Source organism: Dendroctonus ponderosae, unplaced genomic scaffold, assembly GCF_020466585.1.
Source record: "Dendroctonus ponderosae isolate FM_Combo_2020 unplaced genomic scaffold, Dpon_F_20191213v2 Dpon_F_20191213_9, whole genome shotgun sequence".
NCBI classification, from domain to species: Eukaryota; Metazoa; Arthropoda; class Insecta; order Coleoptera; family Curculionidae; genus Dendroctonus; species Dendroctonus ponderosae.
In genome coordinates, this window is record NW_026019116.1 from 1,946,208 (window position 1) to 1,969,857 (window position 23,650).

Here is a 23,650-nt window from a genome sequence, read left to right on the forward strand (position 1 = left end):
TTTTGAAAATTGCAGTGTACGCTCAAGGAAATTAACTATAAATATTTCGGAACACTATTTCTCCCAAAAAGCATTTTAAAAATAGCCATAAGGCAGACGCAGGAATGGACGAAAAATCATTGAAAATTTGATGTTTCTCTGTTAAATCATCACAGGAAACAATATAATATAAATAAGGAAAAATATGCAAAATTGTGCTTTTGCAAAAAAACACCTTTACTAAAAGGTGTACCAGAAACTCCACTGATTTATAGGCATTTTTTAAACATGACGAGATTACAAATGTTGCTGCTTCCATTTCATCCGATCGATCGAGCCTAGATGAACATTTTTAAAATTAGAACTTCATCAATGATTTTTTAGCGACTTTGGGTGATGATTATGTGAATTGGACAAAATATTAGTGTTTGAAGCTCTCCGTTGTTTATCATTAAATTGAAAATCACGCAAAATCGTCATTTTCTCGAAAATGTTCTTTGGTTTTCCTCTAGGACTTTTAGCCTTTAGTATGTTATTTACATTGATGGAAGTTTTAAACAAAATCGTCGCATATGCAGTAGAATTTCATACAAATACCCTTCAAGCCCCGTTTATATTTGACCATTTTTTTTAAATAAAGCTTCAAAAAACGTACTAAAAACTTATATGAACAACCAAATAAACACTCTCACTTAAAGTGAATGCCAATGATCCCACTTTTTTATTATTTCGAATAAAGCGAGTCCAGGACTTTCAGTGGCAAATAACTGTCTAGCTCCTAGCAGAGTATAATTTTGCTGAATATACCCCAGTTTCACTCCTAAGTCGATCAGCTTCTGACAGGCTAATATTTGGATTTCTGGTGGAGCCGTAGTCAGAAACGTTCCAACGAAAGCGATTCCTATACTGTTCTTGTTCCAGCTGTAAAAAATCGTGTAAACTGTTAAAAACAACTTCTTGTTCACTTTTTAAATAGTCACTTACTAGAGAGTGTGCGCACCTTCTCCAGTCCATCCTCTGCCCTCATAGGCGGCCCCGTCACCTCCAACCAGGAAGTTGTACGCAATGTCAAACCATCCTCTGCTTTCGATATGAAAGGTCTGAATTTGCCTAAAACCGACAAAACAAACTTCAAGTCATGTGGTTTCGATTTCAGCCGGATTCGTTCCCCTGTTTATAAATTTTATGGTACAAATAATTCTAAAGCGCCCGAACAGAATGGAATTGTCATGGTTCTAAAAATTACCTTAAACTGGTCACAGCCCATTAAATTAAAGTAGTTGTCTGAACAAGGACGTATTATTGTAAAATTATTCGAATTCGGTTGTTTTTGCTTTTGGACAATAAATTTCTTCTGCTGGAGATGAAGTTACCTGCACAGAACAGGAGCCAAATAGTAATTATCTTTATCTCTAAAATGAAGTCGCTCTTCTTTAGCCTTTTTCAGAAAAAACGGTTTCTGCGCTTGAAGTGCTCTTCAGTTCGTCAAAATTCTTCTTCTCATTGCACCCACTTCTTCCGAAGGTTGGCGATCCAAATAGTTATTGTTGTTTTGTAAACTGCAGCACAAAATATTTATGTGGATGAGCGCTCAAACCACCTTCTCACATCTTGCAATCATGAATTATGGCGTCTTCCTACAGATATTTTACCCTCTATTATGAGTTGAAGTCATTTGGATTTTTCTCCTTTCAATACATGACTCAAGTATTGAATTTTTCTCTATTTGATGGTGTTATCAATTCCTCTTGTTTGCTAATGGGTTCGAGTACTTCATGATTAGTGTACCTATGAAATTCGTGGCATTCGTCTGCATATGCAAATTTCAAAAGCTTCTACACTTCTTCGCACGCGAAGAGTAAAGCAGAGACATCGTAGCATCTGACCACGGTTTCTCGGGCTAAGGTCTGGCTTTGGCATGTTGGACAGGTGTATGTTTATTGGCATCTTCGAGTAGACTAGTATTTTGGTTTATATGCAGACATAAACTCAACTTATAATTTGAAGATCTTGTACGTTGTTTGCTATTAGAACAGTGTCATCAGCGTGTCTAATGTTACTTATCGAGGTTTCGTTAATCTTGATTCCCCCTGGGGCCTTGTGTTTGGAGTAGTGCGAATTCCTGCGACTAATTTAAGTATTTCCTCGTTCATTTTGTCACGATTGATGGAGATTTTCCATTGATCTTATTGTCTGAGAATGGAGGAACACCAGGTCTATCATCGTTAAAAGGTGTTTCAACGGATTTTTCCATCTAGCAAGTTTGTCTTCTGTCCCTACGATTATTTCCTAATTTCTGTTTCTCGCTGTCTTTTCTTTTACTCATTGTGGACATTGAAAATGACATATGCTTCCTGAACTTGTCCAATTTCTCGACATTTTGCTGACATCCAATTTTCGTCGACTTCTCTGCCCTGTTTCCTGATGATTTTATTAAGTTGTTCGAGTTCTAGTGGGTTTGCTTCCCATTTTCGTCTTTCTTCCATGAGATCCATTTTTGTTTTTTGTTGTTTCTTACATATCCTGTCATATCGAGAGCTTTTACTTTTTTAGTTTAGTTTTAAAGGCGTTTTCACATTCCTTCAACGTCTACATTCTCTATTTTTTGCGCTTCTGTATTATTATAAATAAAATCTTAACTTTGTTCACTGCAGCCGGGAACAGCTCAGTTGTACTCATACCAAACCAGGTTCTAAGGTTTCTTAACCATGAGATTCATCTTCTATCCACACTTTGTTTCCCTAGTACTTTTCCTTGCAAGAGAGTCTGCACTAGGTGAAATCTGTTTTCATTCCTTATTACGTGTCCCAAATATTGGAGCTTTCGCTCCTTCACAGAATTAACCACTTCCTGTTCCTTACCCATTCTGTTCACAACCTCTATATTTGTTATGTGGTCTGTCCACGGTATTTTCAGCCATAACTCGAATGCCTCCAATTCTTTCGTTGTGGCTTCAGTAAGCGTCTATGCTTCTACCCCGTAAAACAGGACAGAGAACGCGTAACAGTGCAATGTTATGTGATGGCTTGTGAACAGATGTCTCGTCTTGCTGAATGCAGTTCTGGCCTTTTGAATTCTGCTTCGTATTACCTGCGAATGATCCCATTGCTCGTTCCCCAGAGTTACAGTTGTTAATGTTGTCTTTAAATTTTAATCGCTAGTTTTGTCTTTAATTTTAATGTTCAGACTGCACTCTGTTATTCTATTCATGAGATTCTGTAACTCCTCTATGCTGGCAGCAAAAACGACCGAATCGTCTGCATAACGAATATTGTTCACTCTTTCTCGATTCAAGGATATTCCTGTATCTGTGTTTTAAGAGTTCTCTTAATATGAATTCTGAATATAAATTGAACAATAATGGGGCGAGAATGCAGCTCTGCATTACACCAATCAGTATATTCATTTGCTCTGTTGTCTCTTTTCCCAGTAGAAATGGACTATTATGTTGATGTCCCGTCCATCCAAGACTACATTTTTCAGAATTTCCATCATTTTTCGATGTTTTACTCTCTGAAAGGGCTTCTGGCAGTCACCAAAACATGCAAACACGCTCCAGTTAATGCATGTCTTTGTATCGCTGAAATAAAACTTTGATGCTATATGAATATGTCCTCCCGTGTTCCCACTGCATCTCTGAAACCAAACTATGCAGGTGCTTTTGGTCTTCACAGATCCTGTAGACTCTGCTGTGTATGATTTTTAAGAATAGTCTCAGTAGATTGCTCATCACACTTATTGTTCTAAAGTCTTCACACTTTTTAGCTCCTCATTTTTTACGCAAGACACTTTCATTAACCACCTCATGCTGTTTTCATCAAAAAGTTTGAAGAACTCTATATTTATGTTGTCCGATCCCGGGGATTTTCCTTCCTTCGAGGATTTTATTGCTGTTCTGACCTCGTTAATGACGACATCTGGACCTGCATCATCATCTACTTTGGGAGGTTACGGTCTTGTCTTGAAAAGAGTTGTTCTGTGTAAGTTTCTTATGTATCTTTCAAGTCAGCTACATTAGTTATAGGTTTTCCTTCGTTGTTGGTTAGGGTGGTCACATGTTCAAGTTTATACGTCCCAGTTAACTCTTTAACATTTCAGTTTCTTTTGTCTGCAGTGTTTCTATTTCAAAGTTTTTCTTTAATGTCGCTTTCCTTGCCTTGAGGGACCTTTATTTTAATTATTTTGTTTATGCTGTTGTATGCGCCATAACAGTATTTCTTTTTCCTCGTTGCTCCATCAACTGGAGAATCTCATCGGTCATCCAGGGTTTCCTTTTTATTTTATCAGCTTGTAACAAGTCGTATTTGATGTTCTTAATTGTGCTGTTGAGGATAACAGCAGGGATTTGATTTCGTTATTTAAGTATGTTATTACGATGGTTTATTGATGGTTCTGTTGGTTTCCTTAGATCATATTTTTGGGCGTTGCTCTTCTTTAGTCTCTTCATCTTTATCTTGAATACACCGACCAAGAGATTATGATATGAATGTATGTCAGCTTCTGATATGCTTTTACTGATGTACAGCTATTTCGATACCTTTTGTTCACAAGTAGGAAGTCGATCTGGTTTCTTTCTAATCACTTAATCCGTCCTGTCACGGGGTGATCTCCAGGCCTCTATATTGACCGTTTCTAATTCTTTTAGTTTTTCTAAAGGGGCTTTTCAGTTGGGCAATATCTGTTTTTCTTGTTTTACTGTCTCCTTGCACCGTCCGGAATCTTTTTAATTCAAAGTCCAAAATCACAAGATTGTGGTCGATGATGAGTTTTTACGGATTTCATATATGTATTTCTTAATATTTATTCCTAAAGTATAGGTCGAGAAGAATGAAATCAATTTTATTCCTAACAATTCTTCTCTATCGTTCTGCAGGCGATTTCCAAAAATGAAGAAGCCTCACAGGTATTTTGATGAAGCACTGAAGAAGAAAAATAACTAAGATTGCCGAGAAGAAACTGAGCTGGACCCTGGGGATTCTTGTTCTGGGGAGAGGAAAGATCTTTCAATACAGAGAAGACTATGAAGCAAACCAAAGCCTTAAGAAATAGTGTTAAAAGGCCTACAGGGATTTAAGGTTCTAGAGGGGTTTTAAGTGCAACTTACCTAACATGAAAAACGCACTGAGCTTGCGAAGTACAAAATTCCGTAGCTGTGTGATGAATGATTACGTATGGCACTGGAGTTTGCAGTGTTGTAGTTTTTTTGATTGGAGGCTGCGCCACCCATTCGTAGCGCGACACCATTCGCAGGTTGGTGTCCTTTTGGCTTGACGTCGTTAAATCTGGAAGCAGACAGAAGAATGAAGACCTAGAATAGACTGATTGGAGATCTCCCGCCTTTTACCTGGATCGTATTCAATGGGTTTAATAATATTGGGTTCTGCAGACGTACCATTAGAAGGATTGCTGACAACAGCAGGCGAACGTCCCAGAACCAGCAGCACCATCAATACGATAAAAAACAGAATGACCACTATTACAAAAATCCCAATTTCCACTGAGCGGTGCTTCGAAACGTTCTGCAACCAGATGAAGCCTGGAACAAACAGTCTGTTGCATGCACTGAAACCAAAACCTTTTCCTAAATAAATCGCTGCCAAAGGCGAGACGCACCATTTCTAATGGGACTTTGAGGACTTTCAGTAGCTGCCTGATCAGCCAGCTCCGGATCTTTATAGCAGTCTTTTACCTCAGCAGCAGAATGTCCACCGTCCATCTCGAAACCTAAATTGTCTTTGGCTTTATCACTACTGTTCACCAATGCCGGATTGCCATTGGCGTACACTATTTGCTTGATCTTCACCGGTCCGTTATAGAAGTTCTTGTTCCCAATATGCACATCGTTGGAGTTTTCAATCGACACTTCGCCATACGAGGGAAAGATGTTACTGTTCGGGTAACCCAACGATTGCATAAGACAGTCCTCATTGCACTTGGAGTCGGACTGAAGTTGCTGAACGCACATGCTATCATCCCCGCTGCAATCTGATTCGCTTTCTTCATCGGAACTGCAGTTGCATGGAGCACTGGATGGCAGCTGGTTGGTACAAGAAAGGTCCGATGTTGCTACTAATGTCATTGAATCTAACTTCCTTCTGAGTGGGACTTCAGAACATGATTTGGCGCTCTAAGGTCGTACCTGTAGGGCAATGTCATTGTTTAATGGGGAGCGAAGGCCATTTGCTAAGGCTGCTACTCTACAAGAAGTTGTTTGGGATAGTGATAGTTTTTACACTAAGTTTGGATAGTGCTTTGCACCAAGGGGGACATGATAAGGCCCTTAATTTCAACATGAAGGCACCTTTTTGCTGATATCTCAGAAGCAAGTTGAGCTCTCGCGTTTATTTCTGTGGCACTGAATGCATAATTAATTTGCAGATTTTCGAAGTGAAACATGATTCGCTACATGTTGGCCGTTTTGCACGAAGTTTCGAGGATTTTTTGTTTTTTGCGGTTTTGACAAGAAAACGCCTTTTTGATCATATTTCACGAACCAAAGGAGCTAGAGTAATTGTTTTACGTCCGGTGGATAGAGAATTAACAGCCGCATTCATTACGGGAAACATCAGTTTGGAAATTTAAAAAAATTCACACAAAAAGCAAAATTTGAATACTATACGTTTGGCTACAAAGGCATCGTTTCCAAACATGACTCCATCATTTTGCTCATATCTCAGACGCTAATAACGCTGTTATTGCCACACTCATTGCCAGAGCATTAAATATAATGAAATTTAGAAAGTAGTGGCTGTTTTTATGCTTTGAACTGAAATTTGCTTATTTCACATTTAGGTACAAAATAATTATTTCAAACATGACGCCATTCATTTTCTCATAAATCAAGAATAAAGTGAGTTAAAGCTCTAATTTTTTTATTGCGCCTGAAATTACACATTCATCAAGTGGAAAATACTGACAGTTTTACAACGGAAACGAAATTTTAACATGTTTTGGAGTTTTACACAGTTTTGGAAAAATTGGACCTTTGCCTGAAACATGACGCCGTCTTTGTGTTAATATCTCGAGAGCCGTTGAAAATGAGAATTGAGTTAAAGTCCCATACAACAAGGCAACCTTCAGTAAGGACTTTCAAGCGAAATTTAAAGACTATACATTTAGTCACAAGATAAAGCCATCATTTCAAGCATGACACCACCCTTTTGCTCATATCCAAGAACTATTTGATCTGGATTTGGCTGGTTTTTTCATCACTTGAGAGGGAATTAAAATTCCCATTCACCGAGTGAAACTTAATTTACAAAATAGTGGCGGTTTTCCCAGAAAAAAAGAAACACTTATGTATTCAAATCCAAGTTATCGGTCTCCACAATTTATGCGAGGGCGCTGATATTAAATCTCCTGAAAGCGAATTAAGTAACAAATTCATAAATTGGAAGATCAAGACAAAAATTTCGGCAGTTTTTGCACCAAACGCGAAACTTTAACGTGGTTTTGAGTTCAACACGGTTCTGGCAAAATTTGACTATAACCTTAAGCATGACGTCGCCTTTTTATTAATATCTCTAGAACCATTAGAATTAGAAACTTCGTTTTTCTATCAATGGATAGAGATTTTAAAGTTCCATTCGAAATGGGAAACATGAGTTAGACCATGTTGACTTTTTATACAGAACACGAAATTTTACTGCGAACGCAGATCAAGAATAATTTTTTTTGGACGTATTACGAGTGTCAGCAACATTTTGTGCAAAAAAATTTAATACTGAAAAGTTAATCAGTAATTAAAAGAATAATTAGATCCTTACACCAAAGACAATCAAACAGTTGAAATCATAAAAATTAGATCTGAGCACAATTGAGGTAAAGTGAGTTTAAATCTGGGTCAAAACAACGATTAAAACCTAATTGAAATTAAATCAGACCGTTGAAAGGACCAAAAGAGAAAAAAATTAAACTATAATTACATACATTAAAATACATTAAATAGTCAGCGAAGTCAATAGATAAAGGTTTTATTAAAATCTGGTTTGTTAAAATGGAAAAACAAAAATTATTATAAAATATGTTAAAAACAGCATCTTCTATAGCAGAAACACGTATGGATAGTATTTAATCATACTTACAGCAAGCAAAATAAAACTTATTTAAAAAATTGTGTTCATTATTTAAGTAATTTCGTCGCTTTAACGTAAATAATGCTTTTTATTAACCATTTTAATAGTAGGATTTAATAAATTTATCATTATTATCAACTGATAAAGAAAATCCCATTTACGAGGTGGGATTTGATGTAGAAAATAGTGGTGTTTTCCAGGCAAAAAGTTAAATTCGAATACTTCGCACAAAACTACAAGATTAGGTCGTCATTTCACACATAACGTGACTTTTCAGCTTATATCTCATGCAAAAATTGAGCCACCGCGCTAATTTCCACACTCCTGGATAGAGAAATAAAGAACACATTTATGAAGTGACGCATTTTTTGTAAAATGATGGCAATTTCATGGACAGTCGATGTAAAAAATTCGAGTCGCTTGTAAACAGTTACTTTTCTAATATATTTAATATTCTCTTAATTATTTTCTTAAATTCTCTTAATTCTCTTAGTCTCTTGACAACCTTGGTTTAAAAAAATGAAATTTTCCATGTTCTTTTAGATCTGCTGATTAAATTGTTCTCAAGTTATGTTTCTGAGAAAACATAAACGAAAAGAAGAATTCCGTGCAAGGCATCCAAACACGGGCAAGGACAAGCGTTTTACACAAAAAGCCCATTTTGTTTTTATTATAAACATCCCGAATCTACTACTGAAATAATGATCTCTTTATTATCAATAATCTAAAGTAAAATATTGCATCGTTAAAAAATTAGTTGCCTTTTTATTGTGACTATCAAACCGGATCGATCGTAAGCCTGATAAAAATAAATAGTTCTTAGTCATGACTACATAGGTATTCGATATGCAAGATTTTATAAAGTAATGTATTTTATATACACTTTTTCGCTACTTTCGTCGCTCAGGATCACTATGTAAAGTGACCTTAATTCCCATATGAATCTCCTTAATTCGACGGAATAAATACACTTTAACAGAAAGTTAAATCCAAGACAGGAAAATATACTTTATAATTTTAATTATGGTTAATTTAGACGCTCTAAACCTAAAATAAAACCGACAGTGTATTGAGCTTTTGAGAGAAACATTTCTCGTTAATAAAAGTATAGTTAGTCTAGTCTAGTTAATAAAAGGTCTTCTTCGAGCCAGAGGACAGTGCAGAACTTTTTTGATCATATGCCTGCATAACATCCTGAATATTGTTTCTATTGCAACTTAAGAGAGGCAAAAAGTATTTCCATCCATATTTCTTAAACAAAAGGTTTTACACCGGTTACTCCACTCTAGATGGTCGTCTAGCAATGTTTTAATTTTTTATTCCGCAATATCTGAGTATACATTAATTTCATTTTAAATTTTTCTTCAATATTTATGGATGTTATTATAAAAATCCGGCATTTTAGTTTAAAAAAAAATGAGAATATTTTCAGGAAAGAAGGTATGAGGACATTTGCCGGAGCTTCTAAAATAAAAAGTTGATAAAATGTATATTAATAGAGTAAGCATTTAAGCAAGCAAGAGCAAATTATGATTTTGATTTGTACATGTTGCTCTTAACATAATCAAAATTTCAGACTAACTCACTTCTTTTAAATTTTAAATAAAAAACACTCACAAAATGAGTAATGAGTATTTAACTTCCTAGTGGTTTCACCGGCTTAAAATCCCCAAAAATCTTTTGAATATCCCTCAAGTAAAATCAACGATATAAAATCAAAGCTCCAATACAGGCTCATAAAAATGCATTTTACAGAACGTTCCTTCATCGGTTTGTCTTTGACAAAAAAAAACACGATTTTCATGCAATAACTAAGTGAAAAATTAATTAATTTATTTAATGACGCAGCGATGGACATTCTTTAAGGCTTCAAGGTAACAACATTATTGCTTGGAGCAACAACTAGACAAAAATAAAGAATATTTAAAGAGGACAAGTTTTATGCAGAAAACGTAAGGACGGCGAGGAAATCAACGTAAATATTAAAGTGCACAAATGTTAGGAAAACATCAGATCAGTATAATAAAAGCAGGGAAAGCATACAAAAAACAGTAACTGAGCTACAATCAACAGAAATAGATAAACTAAGCCTTACAAAAAAAAACTATGATAAACAAGAAACTTAATAAAATCGCTGGAACACGAACAATTAATGAAGTTTTGCACAAAAATAGGGCGAAAATAGACGAAAATGAGAATAACTTAAGATAAGAACTAAAGTAAAAAAGCGGATTCAAGCCCTTTGTGGCTTTATTTGACTTTTGATGTTAATAGCTTAGGAGCTAAAGTCCCCAAAAGTCCTTTGAAAATTTCAAAACCATTAAAGAAATAATTCCTCAACTAAATTAAACGACTTTAGGCAAAACCTTCATTCCTATTTCTATTGACTTCACTCCTCAGTTTGCTTTAAAAAATCAGATTTTTTAAGTTATAACTAACTAGAAAATGAATTAATTGACTTAACGACGCAACAATAATTTTTTATAATTGGCCTCAAGACGGCAACAGAAGAAATAATGGAAAACTAGAAGCGCGAGACAAGAACAATCAATTGCAGAACTGTAGGAAAAAAGTGGTCGAAAATGAGCCTCAGATAAAATAAGAACTAAAGTAAAAAGCAGGTACAAGCCATTTTCTGGCTTCATTTGACTTTTGATGTGAAAATCTTAGGAGCTAAAGTCGATTATTACAAAAAGTCAATAACTCGATTAATATCAATAAGAATTCGAATTCGCAAACGCAACAGGTGAAAATATAAGCGCAAGGCGAAACAGAAAAAATGCGTTAAATTCATCAAACAAACAATCGAGAATAAAAATAGAACACTAAGGGAATTAAACATAAGGAGCATGAAGTTATACAAATAAATTACAAAGGACAGACAAAATTGGCTTAGGCACGATATAGAAAAACGCACATAAACAAATGAATAATGAAATGTAAGCAATGGCATAGAAAGGCTCAAAGAATAATAATAAAATATAACTCAACACAGAATGAAAAAATTTACAGGCAACTAAGCGAAATATCAAGCCAAAAAAAACGCGGACAGAAAGGCTATGGGGGTTGGGAATGAAAAATTTGCGGCTAATAATAAAAGAAGGTAGAAAACACAAAAATCACTACACCAGATTCGAGTTCAGGCATTCTGCGCTCCTAAACACAGCAGATATTGCACTTCCAAATCATAATATTTGGTGAAATTAAAACATATGAACGAAAAACAGATGCGGCAGATGCGCCTGAAGATGACTTGAACTAAAGTTGATATAAAGTAGAAACGTTGGCAAGTTTCGCCTCGTTGGCAAGTAGGATTTGTATTTTTTTTAAATTGATAAAATTTTCCCCGAATTGTTAAATCAATCCATTGATCCCAGTGGCGAAATTTCGGTGATTGTTGATGTAAATCCAGTTTAAAACTGCAGCAAACCGAGACGTTTTTAGGACGAATTTTGAATAAGAACAATCCGAGTGTATTTATAAAATTCCTGGAATTACCAGTGATTAAGAACAATGACTTTTTGCGTGTAAATAGTGCAGTTTTCATCTGTTATCGGACAGTCGCGTATAGTTAATATTTGCTTGGCGCGACCTTTGGAGTGGAAAGTAGGTAGGTGGTTTCATAGGCTTCTTCCGACTTACCTTTACTGATTAAAGCCGGATGGGGGCATTAGCACGAAATTTCAACTAAACCACTGATTCCACTTAACGTTGATCAACCAGAACAACATCGAGGCTGCAATCACCAGCCCACTAACAACGCACTTTCAACAAAGAATATCGCTTTTGTTATTCCGTACGAGTTATTATAATATTCTGCACTAAGCCAGTGGTACCACGCATTGAGCAAATCACTTTTTTCTGTTGTCCATGCGGTACCAATTGGGTTCGACCAACCAATTTCCTGCAAGCACTGGTAATTGTCGAGTGTTCACTAAATGCGCTCAATAATGAATTCGAAAATGGGACTTGGAAAAACCTGATTACTGGTGATTATCTTGCAGTACGAGGTTGACGTCATAATTCTAGCCAGGAACCATCTTTTGTGCATAAATAAATAATTTTCTGCTATATTACCGGGGTTTGCATATAAGTGACTTATACTAAATCTGCGTGAATTTTCACGCAAAAGTTGGGCAATAGTTCTTTGAACATTTCCTTTCATCAATAACTTTTTATATTCAGCTAATGAATGGAGTTTACCTCTACTGTTGTTCCTCTGAAGTCGACGAGCTATCCACACATCACTTATTGGCAGCTTGGGAGACATTCACAATTTTTTTACGTGTATTTAAACGTTTATTAGCGACAAACTGCACATTCAATTTCTCAAAGTCCATTTAATGGCGGACATTTGCTGTTGTGGTCTCTTAGGGGTCACTTCAGAGATTATCAACGTTTATTTGTTTAATTGGCTATAGATAAAAATGTTAAATTCAGTTCGCCTGTTGGTGGCTGGTGCAGGTTTTCTTCAGCTCTATGTTTGCACCGATGATACTTTGATAACCTCCGAGTAGATGATGAGATTGTTGATTTTTCAGGCCAGTTGGGAAATTAAGAAACTATTATATTTTAATTTAATTCGTTTTGTTGATATGTTTCAAGTGAATGATTAGCAATAATCTCGGATAACGTTCGCGTTTGGAGGATAAGCATTGCATTGCTAAGTGACTAGAAAACAGACATATCTTTTTTACGCAAAAACTATGAATGCTACAAGATTTTACAAACAGCACAAAATTGTGAACAAATGATTAGTGCATCGACCTAAAAAAAATGAGTTGATTATATCTTCCAACTAAAAAGTTCTGGTAGTTTTTGTACCACGACACTCAAGAATTCACCACTTGTTCAAAACGGCTGAACTCGATTGTTTCATCAAAATATGAGTCTTACATAAGAACAAATTCACAGCGAGTTTCACTAAAACACATCGTGCCATTCTCCCGATATTTCGAAAAAGATCAATTTTTGAAGAACTTTGACCCTCAATAGCAGAGGAGCCAGACATTTTTTGTTAATAAAAGTTAGGTCAAATCGTCTTCTTTTGGTCCAAAGAATATCGCAATACCCTTTTGATCATGAGCTTACGGGACACCCTGTATACAGGGTCTCCCATTTGAAATAACAAAGCTCATGATTATTTCTGGTATAAGAGGCAACACTGCATTCCTGGAAATATTTTAAGCCGTTAGAGCACGGTAGATTATAGAAAAAGCCAAATTTTCAGAACAATCCGAAGTCATGGTTTACGTATAAGTTCAGCGCGCTATCAAACGTGAGCCACCCTGTATAGTTTATCTATACTAGATCAAGATGACGCTGTGTACATCATCTGTTTCCAAAAAAAATCTGAATTTTAATCCACCCAATTTTTTTATAAACCACAACGCAACAAATTTCCAATGGAAATACATACTTAGATACATACTTTCCTATTTTAACTCGCCTTTTGAAAGTAAATTTTTGAATTTCCCGCCGGCCTACGCCATAACCAAAACAAACCCCCTACCTCTAAACGCCACTCGACACTGATTTTGAGGTTAAAATGTTTGTTTATTTCTGAAAGCTCAAACTTTGTCTCACATTAAAAGTGCAATTTTTTCATTGTTGTGCAAACGGAATTAATTGGGCTGATCATGGATAACCCTGAAAACAATGAGGCTGCTGAAAAGTCGGAAAAAGTAATTTTTAAATCAGTTAAAAAGCGCAACCTGCGACAAAAAGTCAAGAGCGATAGTGATGATGAAGAAACGGCCCAAATCAGGTTGGTTTTGTTTTTAATCCTCATTTGCCCAATGAGCTGAGTGAGTTATTGTAGCAACAAGTTGGGAGAGATGAAGGAGCGGCAGAATTTGCGGAAGCGGCCCCATGGAGTGAGCGTAATCGGGCTGGCTTTAGGAACGAAATTTTCGGCAGGAGATGAGGCCTCATCGGTAAGAAGGCGTTAAAGTTCCTTGAAAGCACGTTTTCATGCTTGTTGGACTTCACAGAAGGACCCTTTCAAGGTGGAGGCTGGCGGAATGGTGAACATGCAAGCCCTAAAGTCAGGAAAAGTGAAACAAGTCGACGATGCATATGACACGGGAATTGGCACGCAATTCTCAGTCGAAACCAACAAAAGGGATGAGGTAAATCTTAGGCTGAACTTAGTGAACCTGAAATAAAAATGCAATTGTACATCAGGACGAAGAAATGATGAAATTCATCGAAAACGAGCTATCAAAAAAGAAAGGCAAAGTGGGGCAGGAAGAACCGATTTTACTTACCAAGAAAAGCTCCTACCTGAGCCCTGAAGAAGCTGCCCTACAAGCAGTACCCGACCATCTAAGAGAGTCATCAACCAAAAGGTACTAAAGGGTCAGGCGAAAAACATATGGCTTACATTGACTATTGCAGATCAGAAGAAATGTTATCCAATCAAATGCTTAGCGGGATTCCCGAGGTGGATTTGGGCATTGAGGCAAAAATTAAGAACATCGAAGCCACAGAAGAGGCAAAACTGAGGTTGCTGTGGGAGAGCCAAAATAAAAAGAATGGGCCATCGCAGTTTGTTCCTACTAATATGGCGGTTAATTTTGTGCAGCATAAAAGATGTAAGAGTTGGTGTTAACAGTAGGTTTTGCCTAATAGGGCCGATGTTCTAGATAATAATGACCGGGCAGAAATGGCGAGGAAAAAAGCCAAAACTGAAGTCGAAGACAAGCAGAAGAAGAAGGACGAAAAGGCCACCGACGATTATCACTTTGAGAAATTCAAAAAACAGTTTAGGAGATAATTAAAGTTATTAAAATAAAACGTTTTCTGTTGTAAACAAGCACGAAATTTCCCGGTCCTTGAAATTTTACTGTTAGAGCCATGAAATTGCCACATCGGAACAAATTGGAGCAAATGGCGAAGAAACCTTTGTTAGGTAAGTTTTCCATACTTTATTCCTTTGCTATTGTTTTTTAAGCACTAAACTGAGCTATCCTCTGGTATTTTCCCTGATTTGCGCCTTTATTGATTATTTAAGTCTGAGCAGTTTCAACTCTTCAATACAGAGAACTGTCGACTTTGATCTTACGGAATTCAGGTGTTCGTTTTTTCACGTTGTCTAGTTTAGAGTGCTTAAAAATTTAATGAAAAAAGAATTACAACAAACAATACAGGGTGACCATCTTCTGAATCTTTGTATGGGTAACTTCTACATTTTTAAAGATAGTGAATCCGTTAAATGGGCAAAATAGGGCAGAATTCAATTGCCTTTTTATTACCGTTTTCAAAATTTAGGTACCCGACTTGGTTCCTGAAATATCCTGAAATGTCACTTATTACAGTTAAAACTGCCCTTAGAACAACTTTTTGCGTTGAATCCAATAAACTAGCACTCGTTAGTCATCAAGTCATAGTCAACTTGATTTACGAGATGAAAAATAAACTTATGGTTTTTTAAATCATAGTTGGCTGTGTCAATTTTAAAATCCTTATTTTTTTCTGAATTCAACGATATAATTGTTTGTATGTTTTTCTCTTTTGTTTCTGTAAAATTTCAAAAGAAGATCAAAAATGTGTAGTAAGCTATGGGAACAAGAACTATATTATCACACAAATTACAAAACAATAATGAATCGTTTAAATTAACTTTTTGGCATATTCACATTCAACTCGTGAGTTGTGTGAAGGTGCACTATCATGTTGAAAATATGCCAATTTTCGATACGATGCTAACGGAAAACTATTCAACATGTCTTCAAGTTCATTTGGTAAAAAGTGTAAATATCTTTCCATATTTAAATTGTGATGATAAAAGAATGGACCAATAAGTTTATCACTAAAAATGCCTCATCAGACATTCACAAAAAAAACACGTTGATCTCGCCTGTTTTCAATTAGATGATGATTTTCATTAGCCCAGTAAACATGATTGTGTCTATTAATTATTTCATTTTTGTTTTGTGCTTTGTGTGATAATATAGTTCTTGTTTCCATAGCCTACTACACATTTTTTATCTTCTTTTGAAGTTTTACGGCAACAAAAGGAGAAAAACATACAAACAGTTATATCGCTAAATTCAGAAAAAAATCAGGATTTTAAAAGGCCCACAGCCAACTATGATTACCATTTAAAAAAACATAAGTTTATTTTTTATCTCGTAAATCAAGTTGACTATGACAACGAGTGCTAGTTTATTGAATTCAACGCAAAAAGTTCTACCAAAGACAATTTTAACTTTTTTTCTAATTTAAGCAGTTTACGAATTACATATATGATAATTAAAAAAGTGTTCATTTCTTGCCTTTTCAGGATACTTCAGGAACCAAGTCGGGTACCTAAATTTTGAAAACGGTAATAAATAGGCAATTGAATTCGGCTTAATTTTGCCCATTTAACGGATTCTATATCTTTAAAAATGTAGAAGTTACCCATACAAAGATTCAGAAAATGGCCACCCTGTATAAAGAACTGGAATACTAAGTTAATGTTGTATAAATGTTGACACTAGTAGCTATTTCAAAATCCATCAGTTATTCGTCCGACAGTTTTTGCAACAAGAAGCCCGTACATATGTGAATATATTTCAGTTAAATGTGCGTAAAAGTGCTTTTATGGGTGCTAATTGGATAGAAAATACGCCAGATGTACATTTTATTGTAAGTTTTATCCTTCTGCACATTCGTTTCTTTTTAAATTGAAATCGGTTTAAATACGGTCAAAAACTTATCAATTCTGAGTCTCCATACATAAAATTATTTAAAAAAATTGACGTAAATACATTGGAAATAGAAAAGTAATGCAGCAACGGTTTGTTAGATAATATTTATTATTGTGGCATTGTTTGTCTGTAGAGTTTATTTAAAGTCTATTTAAAAATGTTTTACTCTCCTTCACTAAAGTGAAATTAATCTCCTTGTTGCCAGAAAATAGTTTAGGAATGATGATAAGAAATGGACTTTGTGATTTTTCACAACATTGTTCACAAAAATCAAAGTCAAAATTTTCGAAACGCGCAGGAATTGTCTGTTGGGTAATCTTTGTCGTTGGAATGGTTGTATTTAGTTTACGCATACTAAAAGCTTATTTTAAAACACATTTATTTTCTAAACTCTTTAGCAGCCTGGTTGTGAAAGAATCTAGCGCGAAATGTGAATAGTAAAATCTAGAAATATTGACTGTTTTGACCTGAAAGCTTTGTAGTGCTAAAAAGGCCCTCGGCTTGTGATTGTCTCAAAGTAAGAAGTTCTGTATTTTCAATAGGTATCTGCGGGATTAGTTTGAGTGTACGGCAAAAACAGAAATGGAGATTGTATAAACCTGATAAAAAAAAATTTAAAATGTTTTTCCCCTGCTAAAAAATCACAATTTCTTATTGAATGTCTGCACACAACAACGTTACAGACGATTAAATGGTGCTTCTATGATTATTTTGTAGAGTAAGTAGTATTTTGGTCGCCCAATACGCCTCAACACATGGGATCTTCATGAAAAGTCTTCTTAGGCTTAATCAACGGGATTTTCAACTAGACCAGCGTCACTTAACTCACTTTTGCAACTTTATTGGTGGAAATTTTCGCATCTAGAATGCCAACTTTATTCGTTTAATATCGAGCTAGTGGATTCTATCAAAATCGGATTTTGCTCTTAACCACTAATCTGGTATTATTATTTTTTTGATCTTTTTTTTTTTTAATAAAAATATAGCTACTGTTCCAAGAATAGGACGAGAATAGTTTAAAATGGACCTTTCAGTTTGTTTCAGAAAATCCAGTTGATTAATCCTAATAATCCTTTTTATGAAGATCTCATGTCTTGAGGCTTATTGGGCGACCAAAATACTACTTTATAATCATAGAAGCACCATTTTTTTTATTATTCAAATTTATTGTGCGAAAAACTGATCGTAAAAAATGAATCCGCCCAACAATATAGAACTTATCTATTATTATTATGGTATTTATTACTATTTTAACCAAAAATGTTATAATTTGGGCAATAGTTTGTCTTTTTCTCATCAATACAAATATGGTATTAATTGATAAAATCTGGTTCGTCAATTTTGTTAATATTTTCAAACTGAAAGGGCCATTTTAAACTATTCTCGTCCTATTCTTTGAACAGTATACATATTTTTATCAAAAAATGTGTACCTATATTGATTTGTGTATTGGATTGTTAGCCGCTTTCCTAGTCCAATATCGACATTCTACACGCTATTCTATGTTATACCGGGAATATTAATTTCGAAATTTAAAATTTGTCTATAGATGAAAATCGATTTTCAATAGACAGAAAAAACTGATCGGAAAACTTTTGTCAAAATCAAGTATGTAACGTATTTGGTAGCTCACAATGATGCGAGCAAAGAAACATTGATAAATTGTATATGAGTCATATGGTCATTTTGCAAGCCTTTACACAAAATATCAAGCTCAAATTGCTGAAAATTTCATAAAAATTTAATTAAATGACCGCTTCGATAGCTAGCATTTAGTTTGGTATAAAAAGTTTAATGCGCCGGATTTGTTTATATTTGGCTGAGAAACCGGTCGTATTTACGGGGATCATTCAAACGAGATGGAACGTGAAACTTATCTGTGTGAATATTGGCGTGTGAAAAGGCGCTTTCTAAAAAAAGGCAATAGCAAAAAACAGCAATCAAATTCCAAAGTAAATAGATGAATGACTCATCTCCAAAGGGCGCACATGTGAATGGTTATATCGTCATCATGTTGGTTCTGGAGTTCGGTTCCTACGGACTGCGGCAAAATTTCGATATCGCATGGGTTTTTTGGAAAAAATATCTGAATACCTATTCATTTTATTACAGGCAATAGACGAAATCGGTCGTCAGTCTTTTGTGTTCTGTGAATCGCGTTCCTAGATGGGAAATCTAGAGTCATTGTGACCCTTGAAGGAAGTTTCTCATTCGAAATGTATTGTCATGTGCGATCAAGTGTAGTGTGTGCTTTTTGAAATTAATGGAAGAAAATGGAGAATGAAGCGCCAGCTTGCAGCAAGCTGGTAAGAATGATTTCTAATCTATAATCCTCTAGTTTGAGATGAGTTTATTTTTCCGCCAAGCATCTAAAGTTTTATCGATTCTTCACATTTATCTTTCTTTGTTTTGCTGGTTTTCAACAACATGCCTTTGGACAGATTTCCTGCTGTACCAACAGTTGTAGAACGTTTAGTCCTATTTCGAAAATCACTGTTCAGTTCGCCTTGCGCTTCGTTCATTTGACGGTCGGCATAAACGTTTTTGGCTCAATGCTTGCATAAATAAACTAATTGCCGAATTTGGAGCGACGAAAATCCGGAAGCCATTATTGAGATCCCATTATATCCAGAAAAGCCCACTGTTTTGTGTGTTCTGGTCTGGAAGAAGTTTGGAAGTCGTCAAATATTGGACTTCCAGATTGCGCTTCATTCGAGCCAGCGCGGCACCCATATGCCCCAAACCATACTTGATCCGCTGCTTGCGTATCATCGTATGTCCATCATTATATATAAGCTGTGCTGAAGCGATAATGGCATAGAATATTGCCGTTTAAATAAAACCAGTACCATAACCTTAACATGATATTATAAATGTAAATGTAAAGATATAACGAAACATACAGAAGCAGAATGTAAAGGGGCATGTGTTGTGGCCGTGCTGGTTTACTGCAGAGATTCGTTACTTCGGATCCGGATGAGTAGCGAGTAGTTATTTTGTTCTCGCCACTAGTAGAAACGTCGTAGTTTTGTGAATTCGCCCGCGATTTTAGTATAAAAGGATCAAGTAATAGTTATTTATAATAACACTTTGTCCGAGTGTTTCAAGCGGAATGCGGATGATTTAAGGGCAATTTTCTTCAACAATCAACTAATTCAAATCAATTTATTCACTTTTATCGATGTCTTATAAAACAAATTACTGATAAAAATGCCTTTCTTCGCACGAAAAACAAATGATCCTCATTAGTCCAACTTTAAACTAAATTTTACGCACCTTAAAGTAACAGTAGCAAAAAGATTATTTCTTAGCAAACGATATTTTCATCGCATGTGTGGGCGTGATTCGGAAGCTTTGCAAGGCATCCTTGGCTGATGCTGATTGCAGTTCGTTCTCGAACTCCACAAAGGCAATATCGTGCCTGTTTGGCACCAATCGCACCTCTTTAAATCCAGGGAATCTGCAATTGATTAGGTAGAGAAAAATATTTTTATCCGTAAAAGTACTCACTGGTTGAACAGCATGGATAACATCATTTCGCTGGTCTCGTCTGGAAGATTTGTAAGGAACAGAATTTGATTAGGAGGTTGTTCAGCATTGGATCCTGGAGCTTTGCTGGCGTCCTAAATATTGTTTTTTCAATTAATTGCCCTAAACCATCACGCTCAAGTCAGTACATACCTTGCCCTTCTTCTTTTTCCTGGGCATTTCATCGTCTCTAGCTTGTGGCGGCTTGACTTTCTTGGGCCTCTCTTGGAATGTGCCCTTCAACTTAGCTATCAAGTCGGAATCGGTTTTTGCGTACTGAATTCTCTGTAATCACATGGTTTAAAACGTGCCTGGTGCAATGCACAATATCGGAAATGTGAGATACATTTTCGCCACCTCTATGCTACCTTAATACTTAACAAGCACTCACCATGGGTTTGTCGTAAAACGGGAACCCCTGCATAGACCTCAGCGCATTTGTTGAGCTCTGAATCTCCTTGAATATTACAAAAGCTTGGCCCCTCATTTTCAGCGTTTTTAGCGCGACAATGTCCACAATTTGCCCGAATTGGGAAAATATGGCGTACAGGGACTTTTTCAGTTCCTCTTTTTTGATCTTCTCGTTCAAATTGTTGATGTAGATTGTGTTGTTTGGCCGAATATCCATCTGAGGAATGCAACATGAGGGTTAGCAATGGGAAAATTGCGGATTTTTCTATACTTACGGCGACGAAATCGATGAGAACTCAGGGGGAACTCTATGGGAGTGTAGAAATATATACCATATAATACCAGTTTATTGGTATTAGAATTAAGTAATTTATAAGGACCTGGGATATGGAAACAGTTAAAGACGCCGAAAATGCACGCCTTGTTTTATTCTAAATTGACAGCGACGATTGTGGTTAGGATTTAGAAAAAGCGCGGCCAGCGCAGGAAGCTCTGGAGATAGGGTAACATATGAAATTCATGCTTAGTTTAGGCGGTTAATTATAAAAATGCTTTTTTATATTTATTTTTGGGGACTAAATGGCATTTTTTATATAGAGTCGGTGGTTTACATATGAAATGGTATAAGTTGTCTAGCTGTATTCCACCTTGAAATGCAAACTGTTTGTTCAAGCAAAACATTGCTACATATTTTTTAAGTGGAAAGCAGCAGGAAATTTGAGAAATAATTGCAATAGCTGCGCAGTTTTTAATTGTTAATTATGCTATATTTTTTACAACTTTGTTGTACTTTATTTAGATACCTTAGGTGAGTTTACATATTTTTAATTTATTTTGAACACCCATTTCAAAGTTCAGTTCGAAAACAAGTTTCGACTATCGAAATTGCTTGTATAGCAATTTAGATGTATTTTAGGAATTCAAATTGAAGAACGCAAAAACTATTTGAACTTTCATAACGAAATACGCCGTTCTTATCAATTAGTTCATTAATTCCATTCCAATGTTACTCATTTTTATTTTCAATTTCACCCAAATTTTTTGGAAAGAAATGCACTAAATATTCATCCAGAGTCGTGAGTTAAAGTTTTATTTATAATCAAAACTCAAAATCTTGGTACAATTCCTTTAATATTATTTGTATAACATACAAAAAACTATGTACAGTACAGTATAGACTTGTGACGCGCTGCTAAAATGCAGTCAGATAGATTCACAGGGTATTCCACTTCTTCAGACTCAATTTCTTTACCATCGACATATGCGACAATCTTCCTAACTTATTCTTCCTAAAGTAACATAAAATATATTTATCATGTTAGTCTTACACCATAATATGGGGCCAATTGCGTCCTATACGATTAAAAACTAATGGAAGTATTTCCTTCTAAACTATATACACTACCTATTATATCTGCTGATAACAAAGACGCATTCATTTCATTTGCGAACGGTTTAAGATTTAAATCCTTAAAACAATGCAAAAACCCGAATCGAACTCTATTTTTTATTTTTTGTACTTGAAAGTACGTAAATAAGTCCTGATGGTATCTTTTGAATTACAAGACTTTTACAAAAATTTGGTTTTTTAAATCCTCCGTTCATCAAAAGGCATTTTTCGTTAAACATAATTGTTTGTTTTTGCCAGTGGCATTCCGACAGGGTTTGCACTGAATCATTTTTTCAGATCCTGAAGTGATACGCCACTGCTTTTTCTTCAAGCAAAAATCGTTTACAAATCATCATTATTTCCTTAGCAAATTTGAGCTTCGCTTTTTTCATTTAAAGTGTGGTTTGTACGTAAAAAAAATTAAATTTACTAATTTTGATCGCGCTCGACTTTGATGGAAAAGATGCAATTTATGTATGTAACTTTAAACAAAAGTCGATTTAAGCGACCAACCTTTAAACTGCTAAGCTATAAAATTGAAAGAATCTAAATACATTATTGTTTAAATGTAACTGTGAATGAACTGAATTGTTTTCAACAAAACACGTGCGATGAGCGAAAAAAATTAGGAGACCAAAGTCATTCAAGTGGCGTATCGCGGTTTTCTTCAAAACTATCCAGTGCATATCCTGAATATTATCAAGCTGAGTTGTAAACGATTTTTCAAAAACAATTGACTCCAAATTAGTTTCCGTTGCCCTATCGCTTCCGTCCCACACTAGAACTCTAAATCTATAAAATACATTCGCGTATTTTAATATTTGATATGCTGATGTCGACCGACAGGTCCCCTAGAACAGGCCCGCAAAATACATTCACACAAATACCCGATACAATTAGTGATGCCCTTTTCCCGAAAATATTAATCGTCGTCTATCACAAACCCTGTTCGGCTTTGTTGAGCGTGCTGATTCCGTTGCAAAATGTTCAAGCATTGATTCAGACAGTGCAAACTGGCTGCTGATGTGGCTTTGAGCAGGAGCAGGTTGGGATCGACGAAATACTTGCTGCCAGCCGACTCAATGGCTCTACATAGAGCGGAGTCGGCTTGCTCGGTTTGATGGAGTTGCGATCGAACACACCCCAACGCGTCTAAGACGGCCAGATGTTCCTTTGGAGGTAACGGGGGATTGTTGGCGGAGATGGCCTGGAAAAAACGCATTTGATTATAGTGCATACAAAATAGTTCGTTTTTGGGAAAAAAATGTTTAAAAGGAGGTATTTTCGCGAAACAATTTGAGAAAGGGGTTGAGAAGTTGTCTTTCTTCCATACAAACTATGGTTGGTTTTCCTTGGTCAGTGCTTGTTTCTATAAAAATCAACTTTCAGTTGTTTTTGTTCAGTTGCGACAACTTTTACGTTTAGAACTTCCATTGCGGCGTAAAAAATATCAAAGCAACTTATTTAATAAGTTCTTATTTCGCAATAAGAACGAATTATTTATCAAAAAGTAATTAAGAACTATCACCTAGAGGGTATCCTGCGACACACTTAGGCTCAAGCTGTAAGAG

General features: G+C 35.6%; 4 protein-coding genes across 8 annotated transcripts in view; 1 reads left to right on the forward strand and 3 right to left on the reverse strand.

Annotated features, from left to right (window-relative positions):
- Positions 1-627: 627 nt before the first annotated feature.
- On the reverse strand, positions 628-12,610 carry LOC109539918 (peptidoglycan-recognition protein SC2). 5 transcript variants are annotated; one of them, XM_019907993.2, is made up of 6 exons: positions 12,258-12,587; positions 5,593-6,118; positions 5,324-5,515; positions 5,084-5,261; positions 964-1,089; positions 628-900 (listed from the first exon to the last, which is right to left on the reverse strand). In XM_019907993.2, the coding sequence occupies exons 2-6, from the start codon at positions 6,056-6,058 to the stop codon at positions 672-674; spliced, it is 1,191 nt and encodes a 396-aa protein (XP_019763552.2). In that variant the 5' UTR covers positions 6,059-6,118; positions 12,258-12,587; the 3' UTR covers positions 628-671. The 5 variants fall into 5 exon arrangements, 4 of the variants coding, with proteins under 4 accessions (XP_019763552.2, XP_019763555.2, XP_019763551.2 ...); XM_019907996.2 differs by lacking the exon at positions 12,258-12,587 and adding an exon at positions 11,697-12,094 and having other exon boundaries at positions 5,372-5,515; XM_019907992.2 differs by lacking the exon at positions 12,258-12,587 and adding an exon at positions 11,697-12,094.
- A 526-nt stretch (positions 12,611-13,136) lies between these two features.
- Positions 13,137-14,852, forward strand: LOC109539938 (telomere length and silencing protein 1 homolog). The gene is made up of 6 exons (XM_019908021.2): positions 13,137-13,821; positions 13,876-13,990; positions 14,048-14,185; positions 14,241-14,404; positions 14,454-14,650; positions 14,702-14,852. Exons 1-6 carry the CDS (start codon positions 13,694-13,696, stop codon positions 14,830-14,832), a joined length of 873 nt encoding a protein of 290 aa, XP_019763580.2. The 5' UTR covers positions 13,137-13,693; the 3' UTR covers positions 14,833-14,852.
- Positions 14,853-19,901: 5,049 nt separating this feature from the next.
- LOC109539934 (U1 small nuclear ribonucleoprotein A) lies at positions 19,902-21,155 on the reverse strand. Its single transcript, XM_019908018.2, has 5 exons — positions 20,965-21,155; positions 20,670-20,906; positions 20,432-20,563; positions 20,261-20,373; positions 19,902-20,210 (listed from the first exon to the last, which is right to left on the reverse strand). The coding sequence occupies exons 2-5, from the start codon at positions 20,904-20,906 to the stop codon at positions 20,051-20,053; spliced, it is 642 nt and encodes a 213-aa protein (XP_019763577.1). The 5' UTR covers positions 20,965-21,155; the 3' UTR covers positions 19,902-20,050.
- A 646-nt stretch (positions 21,156-21,801) lies between these two features.
- Positions 21,802-23,650, reverse strand: part of LOC109539924 (oxysterol-binding protein-related protein 11) — an 8,519-nt gene continuing 6,670 nt past the window's right edge. Inside the window, exon 4 of the mRNA XM_019908010.2 lies at positions 21,802-23,286. Within this exon, the coding sequence (XP_019763569.1) occupies positions 23,002-23,286 (285 nt within the window). The 3' untranslated portion in view covers positions 21,802-23,001. The remainder of the gene's footprint in view (positions 23,287-23,650) is intronic.